Raw genomic sequence first — 7424 nt, 5'->3', positions numbered from 1 at the left:
TATAACTTCTGCAACTAGACAAAGCGAGCTCATCATAAGTTCAATGAAAAAGAGAAAATGAGCAGATGGGTGGGGGATATTTTTAATGAGAAGTGCGGGTGATGATATCTGCTTTTGTTGCCTTATCATCAGCTGCTTATCCTTCAGTTGGATTTCACACCAGCACGTCTGGTTGTGGTCAGGGTCACATCAAGCCGAGCCTCGTCACAATGGCCAGTTTGGCTTTCTGCCACTTGAAATAAGTTTGGCTTTGTAGTGCTTCACTCCTCCACGGCTGGACTGCAAATAAATGGCACAAAGTTGCAAAGTCATGACTGGCTCTTGACTACTGGGTCACGTGTTTCCATTGTACGGAGTCATCCAACTTAATTTCTTCTAGTTTCTCAACCTGCTGTCTCGGGTGGTGCATTTCCTTTCATTGGGTTGCGTTTTTTGCCTAGTACCAGGTGGACAACAATCAGGACTCATGGCGTAGTCATTGTCTATGTCATAGATGTCGTTTTGCCCCGATGTGTCTGTGCTGTCTACTGTCTCTTCCTCGACTGGGGGTCTTTATCTTCTCACCTTGGTCTGAGGCTGGTTTTCTTATATCCTCTTTTTTATTTAAAATGTCGGTTACCCTAGTGTGAGATGTTATGCTAAAGATATTCCTACAGATGGCAACGATCCATTGTCGTCGATTCACCTCATTTACGGGAAATATAATAAAAACTAAGAACGGAAACTTGTAACCATTTCAATCCATTATCACTGAGGTTTATCCAAGGTTTTAAATAGTATTGTTGGTATATACGTCTTTGCCTTTTGGTGCGGGAGCGTTTTTTGGGAGGCTATTGTGATACTGTGTAGCTTTTCATTTGAAAATCTACTTCTAGAAACTGTAATGAAGTGCTTTATGAGGGTATAGATAACATTTGATAACTTGTATGTGCCTCCTTAGAAGACATGCATGCATGCAAACTTTGCATTGTTATCATGTAGAAGAATGAGGGGATGACTGTTTTCCCACAGATAGCCTTCGATTTTAATACAGGTCAAGGTGAATAATCCACATCAAATTTGATTTTCTCACGCAGCTAAAACCATCCTACTGGAAAAAAGTCTTACCGTATTCATTTGTTTTGAACACAGCTTCTATCTGATCTTCCTCACCCCCTTTTGCCTCTGCAAAAAAAAAAAAAAAAAAAAGCCTCAGGCGAGGATATAGCTTTGATGTTTTTTTTTTGTGAATAAACATAATGAGACGACACAGTAAGGCCCCATGCATATTGCAAGATTCAGGAAGAGCAGGGAAAAAAAGACTCACAGGCAGCCATGTGCTTTTCCGCGTTATTAGTTATGCAAGCTCAATGTCGGGCCTTTTCTGTTGCGGATTAGCATCACATTACATTTTATTGACCTTTTCCTGCCACCGTCAGTTGTGTGCAGATTTTGTTATACAATAAAAAAAAAAGAAAGAAAGGCCTGTGTTGTTTGGAAGCCGGTTAAAGCCGGTTGAAAATATCAGCAAAGTAATAAGGTGTGCAAAATGCAAACAAGGGTTAAACAAATGTCAGCTGCAAATTCATACCAGTGCAGTGAACGCTCACTTTTTTTTTTTTTTGCATCAGGGACATCTGAAGTCTTTATTTCTTTTTATGAATTAGGCAAATCGGAAATTTGTTTATTTTACTAGATCAGTGGTTGTCAAACTTTTTACACCAAGTACCACTAAAAAAAAATACTTAGTTCTCCACTTAGTTCGCCAAGTAACACTGTCATGATAAACATTAAAGCACAGCACTGTAGTAGGCTTAAATGTTTATCAAAAACGAAATGAGACGCAGATTGTATTCCTAAAAAGTACATTTAATATTATTGTAAGCCACTGTAACATTATGCACAGTTTGAACATTAACACTGCCCTCAAATGTTGGAAAATAAACTGGACTGGAATTCAAATGTACTGTATTGCACATAAGTTAAATACAATTTAAAAAAACAAAACAAAACAAAAAACTAAATTCAATTAAATATAGATTAAATGCAAATGCACTGAAACGGTAACTATATATACTTCGGCAGTGAGTTTTTCGAGTACCACTAGAGGAGCTCGCGTACCACTACTATAGTACCATGCTTGGAGTTAGAGCTATGTATAAACACAAACGACTGTGATACCACTGACATGATTCCCCCTATTATGTTAAAAGGTGGGAATTGTTAACTTTAAAGACCTGTCATTCATTTATAGATTCACCCGAAATGAATACGGGCAATCCTTGAAAAAAAATTATATATTAATATATACTTTATATACGTCAGACGTGGCGCCCTTCGCGCAGGCGCGGTGGCCAAGTGGTAAGGCGTCGGTCTCGTAAACCGAAGATCGCGGGTTCGAACCCCGTCCGTGCCTTTTACTCAAACGTGCTCATCAATCGTAGATTTTAGATTTATGGCAATTTATTTTTTTGTAATTTACATATTGCGTCAGCTTGCGTTTTCAGTTGGAGTCTTTATGACGTCAAACCGTCAATTAAGCTTTTTTTTCCAGCAACGATCGCTCCACATGACGTTAAATCTTTCATTTAAAACAAAAATAGCTAAAAAGCTGCGGGTGTTCTTGGCGTTATACTTGTTGTTCAGCAAACGGTATTTAAACCACGCAGTGATTGGCGTCACAGGAGTTTAGCAGACAGAATCTGGCGTCATCTCCTGGCACATTTGGGTAGTTCACAAATTAAAGCACTACACGTAGTGCAAGAGACCCTCGGTTTACATTTGTTAGTTACGAACGGCTATTTGAGGTTACGATTGGCACGCAATGAACTAGTTTGCACATTGGCGTAAATCGTAAGAAATTAAGACTACGTCATCACGCAACACAAGAAGGCACGCTCAGTAACCGTTGACTTAAAAGTTTTTCATTTGTTTTATATTCAGTCTAAAGAGTATTTTTTTAAATACAAATATTTACTGTCATGCGCCTATCATCGGTTATCTATATGGTAACTACGTTGGTATATGGTAAGTTTGACATAATTTACGATCAATCGCTGCAGTTGTTTTTAAATTCCAGAAGAAAAAGACAGGCCAATGACATCATTAACACAATGGCAATGAATGAGTTAAATAAGTTCATTTTCCACTCACTGTCCACATTTCCTCCAAATAAAGTTAAGGCTTTATGCGGTCACTCATTCGCCCTATTCAGTGACATAGTGGAAAACACCACCCAGTGATGTGATTCATCAAAGACTTTAAAAATTCAAATAGAAACTGTTTCCTCAATAGCTCAGTGTTCCCACATAACCAGAACACCAATTGTGCTATTACAAGACATTCAGTGTCTCACACAGTAATTAAGCGAATAAAAGTACCTCTATGACGTGTGTTCGTTGATTATAAACAGTATTTTCTTCCGTCGTCGTAATTTTTGTTTTTGTTTTGTTTGAGTCAGTAAATGGTACACATTGGATGGTGGTAGCCACACCACCAGTTTGGCCACAGGGCGTATTTCCTTTTGTAGGGCGAATTTCTCAGGCACTTGGCGGCGTCTCGGTCACACTTACACAGCAGCTTCTCACATGTGTCCGTCAAATCGTCTGTAAGGGATGACACGCTTGTGTTAGTCAAAAGCGGAAAAGAGGATTTGACAGGAGAGCAAATGCAAAAAAAACCAAAAAACAAATACAAACCATACAGAACAACGGTGATTGACAGCATTGTACTGTATATCGATTTGAATATCTACTTTTTTCAAACACACCTTAACCAAAGGTGTGTTTGAAGAAAGCTGATCAAACGTTCCGCCATCTGTGTTGTACCCGAGGCCTGTTGAGCAGGTTATGTGTGACATGTCCTATTTGCATCCACTGTTCATGGAAAGATCTAAACTCAAACGCAATTCTAATTGTGCTCTGATTTGTTTGGATTTTGAAACAAGTTTCTTTCAATATCAGAACAAAATCCATCCGTTCCATGGCCTTTCACAGTCACGCAAGTGTAAATACATATTGTTATACCACCCAAACCTAAAAAGAACAAAAATGAAACCACTCATGTAGATTAATGACACAAGCGCTGACAAATTTGAAACTTGACATAAATTGGGTCAGGAATTTGCTTTACCCATTAGAAAAACCTGAGTGTAAATATGTTAATGTGTGTAAAACAAAAATTACAGACCTATGAACACTTGCCGAAGGCATACAAAAAAAAAAAAGATATCTATGCAGAATGTTCTCATTTACTGAGGAGTGGCTTGGCCAGGGTTTGTCACAGAAACACATATGATGGCTTGATGGAAGGAAGGTTTTGTTCTGACTCTAGCGACAACAAATATGTAGTATAGCAAGCATAGTTAGTCTTTTACATAACTAAATGTATGAGGTGTCCCAAATGAAAGAAAGTGAAACATTGTGTTTTGGGCAAAACTTTTTTTCTGACAGAATAAGTAAGGAAGCAATCTTGTCTTTGTGGTTTTTACTACAAGAAAGACAGAAAAATATTTGCAAGTCGTCACCAGTTGTTACCCCTCACTGATGTGCAAGCAAAGAAACACCTTCGTTTTATATATATAGAAGTGAGAGAAACAGAGAAGAAAAGGAAAGAAAAAATACACCCTCTCATTTCCACAGCATTCTCACGCAATTATCTTTGTCCGGCTGCACTCGAACTTATCTTCATGGGAATGGGTACATGCAGAGACTGGGAAAAAAAACAACTGCTAGTCGTCACAACATGGCCGGAAAAAGCTAGTACTGTGCTGACTAAGAGCTATGGAACAATAAAACATGTGAAGGTTGTGTAAAACTAATAGAAGTAATATTTGGTATATATGAAACATACATTTTCCAACTCAATTGAAATAATCGAGTCTCCACAGCCCAACGGTGACACAAAATGTTGACCGATTCACTGTTACTGCAACCCTCTGGATAAGTGTATTTAATAACTTACACATTCACATGACACTTTTCATTATGAAGTTTCTATGAGAACAAAGAGTCAAATTGAAAAATAATGCCTTCATTTTTGATACATGTACTGTCATATGTGATTGTGTGTTCAAATGATATTGTGACAGTGTGGGATGTATGTAAACACTCACAAAGAGCTGCTTCAATACTTTTATTCCTTTTAATTCTGTTATTTAATTATGTCATTACTGTACTGTATCTTTTTATAAAGTACAATATTATGGCGTGCTATTTTTCAAAATTAAAATACACATTACAAACATTTTTGTTTGTTTGTTTTGGGGGGGGGAGCTGGAATGAATTAATGGCATTTCCATTCATTTGAATGAAAAAAGATGAAGTCACGAGTATGGTCACTGAACGAATCAAACTCGTATCTCAAGGCACCAGTTTATGATTTTTTTTCCTCCCATTTTCGAGGTTTCCCTGTATTATACTCCACATAGAGAGAGAGAAAACAATACCACAGTCCGCTGTCCTGCCATCACATGTCCAGTCGTAGCGGTCTGTTTTGGTTTGGCATCCCTGGCGCTCGGCGCCGTCATAGCAGCAGTCATGTTTGTGGCAGCACCTGGGGCCAAAATGGAAGATTTACATCGTGCGTGTTCATGTGTGAGGGAGGGTTAAACAGTGTACCATATAGACAGGGTCAGAAAGTGGCATGTGGAATCACAACATTATTTTAAATGCGGGCGGGGGGTGAGCATGGCCACAAGAGTGTTTAGTTTGCAGTTGGCTGCTTTGAAGTAGAAAAGCATGAAAAGATGGAGACAATTAAGATTGGGGTCTGGAATTCAGAAGTGCCTGTGGAGGTGGCTCAGTGTGGCGTTTGAGGCTCAGCAACATCCTTCCCAAAAGGAAATTGGGAACCTGGAGATTCATGGGCACTAATTCATACCCTGGGTACCACATAATGTATAGGTGGGTCATATATAGGGTGTCAACTGGGATATATATATATTTTTCGCACTATAATCAGGTACGCCCGAGGCGATATTTACGGAAAACAATAAAAGCAGACTTGACGTTGTGTGGTGAAACAGGGGAGGTTTTTCACTCACCAGTCGGCCCTGTCTCGGGGCCAGCCGTGGCCCCCGAGTCCGCAGTAGCACCCGTACGAAACGTAAGCCAAAGCCGATCTCCCCGTGCTGCATCTGATGATCCCCGCCAGTTCCAGAAGACCTCTTTTGGAGCGCCGGGACGAGAACGCGGCCGGAGAGGCTGCAGAGGCCGCAGTCACTGCAACAGAGGCGACAACAGAAAAAGAGCTCAGTTTAACACCTTTAACCGACTTCAATGCACTCTGGCATCTGAATTCAACAAAGCCACCACGTCAAAGATGCATCGATGGAGAACTATCTTGATTTTAGGTAGCAGAAGACGAAGCTGAAATGCATGTTGGCATCCATGTTTTTAAGTGTATTATTAATATTTTGATTTTCTTTTAGCTAGAAATCATATTTCATAAAAAAAATTTCATGTGCAAATATTACAACAGACTGCTACTACACTTGCACGATGCATCCAAATCCATGTTTCTTCCTTTACTCCCTTTCCATATAGGTGTCATGGGCAGGTCATACTTTTATCCGTAGTTTATCTTCTTATGTGTAAAGTTGTACTTTTGTGAAACCTACTTAAGTTCCTGTGCCTGCATGGAGACAGGGGGGTTGCACAAAAATACACATTCTTGCCAACTCAAATGGTTGACTTTGACACTTACTCATAGGAAACTGCTCTCATATGCCTGAAAGGCTACATCCCGAAAATGATGGACACAAATGTATGTTCTGACATTTTACTACAGAGAATGTGCAGATGCTGAAAACCTGAATAAAAATACAAATGTGCATCTCTCTGTGTAAGTTTAATAAATAGTTTTGATAACAGTCCTTCTTAAGACACAATAACAAAAAAAAAAAAAAAAAAGGCAATGCAGTCACAGCTGGGTCGTTATTCCTCAGCCAGGATGCACATGCACATTTTGGTCTTTTTGAAAAGTCGCTTCCAAAGCAAAAAGCCAATCCACACGTGTCAGGAAGCTCCCTCCACTTTCTGTAAATGTAAAAACAAGACTTTCAAAGAAAACTATGGAATAATTCACATCAACGTACATTGGTCAAAATAGTTTTTAATCCTCAAATGTTTTGAATCTCATAAGGCGTACAACACATTCAAAAATGCATGCAGAGGAACCTTAGTTATTACTGAATGTTCCCCTTTGAGGCTGACCTTTGTCAATGTCTCCGTCCGTGCTTTTAAAAAGACAGCATTGTTCTTCCCACTGAGGTTAAACAGCCAACTTACCTGCAAAGAGCAAAAGTGCGTGGCGAAGGGCAGTCATGGCATGCGACAGACAGGCTGCTGAGCTGCACACTGTTCACATCCGTGCCCTGTGTGTTTGTAACACGGAGTGGGGTTCTTTTTTTAGATGTCGTCTGAATAATCTCCTGAGCATCACCA

At 39.4% G+C, this 7424-nt stretch overlaps 1 protein-coding gene and 1 non-coding gene across 4 annotated transcripts; one reads left to right on the top strand and one right to left on the bottom strand.

Annotated features, from left to right (window-relative positions):
* Window positions 1–66: 66 nt before the first annotated feature.
* Window positions 67–7424, bottom strand: pla2g10 (phospholipase A2 group X). 3 transcript variants are annotated; one of them, XR_009784957.1, is made up of 6 exons: window positions 7269–7424; window positions 6023–6200; window positions 5426–5532; window positions 3360–3584; window positions 1108–1164; window positions 203–279 (listed from the first exon to the last, which is right to left on the bottom strand). XR_009784957.1 is itself a non-coding variant. In XM_061750397.1 (5 exons), the coding sequence occupies exons 1-5, from the start codon at window positions 7303–7305 to the stop codon at window positions 185–187; spliced, it is 474 nt and encodes a 157-aa protein (XP_061606381.1). In that variant the 5' UTR covers window positions 7306–7424; the 3' UTR covers window positions 67–184. The 3 variants fall into 3 exon arrangements, 2 of the variants coding, with proteins under 2 accessions (XP_061606381.1, XP_061606382.1); XM_061750397.1 differs by lacking the exon at window positions 3360–3584 and having other exon boundaries at window positions 67–279; XM_061750398.1 differs by lacking the exons at window positions 203–279; window positions 1108–1164 and having other exon boundaries at window positions 2882–3584.
* Window positions 2324–2395, top strand: trnat-cgu (transfer RNA threonine (anticodon CGU)). The gene has a single exon. It is a non-coding gene; the product is annotated as a tRNA-Thr (tRNA).

This window comes from Phyllopteryx taeniolatus, chromosome 16, assembly GCF_024500385.1.
Source record: "Phyllopteryx taeniolatus isolate TA_2022b chromosome 16, UOR_Ptae_1.2, whole genome shotgun sequence".
NCBI classification, from domain to species: Eukaryota; Metazoa; Chordata; class Actinopteri; order Syngnathiformes; family Syngnathidae; genus Phyllopteryx; species Phyllopteryx taeniolatus.
The sequence above is the reverse complement of the archived record's forward strand: the minus strand, read 5'-3'. Positions and strand labels throughout refer to the sequence as shown.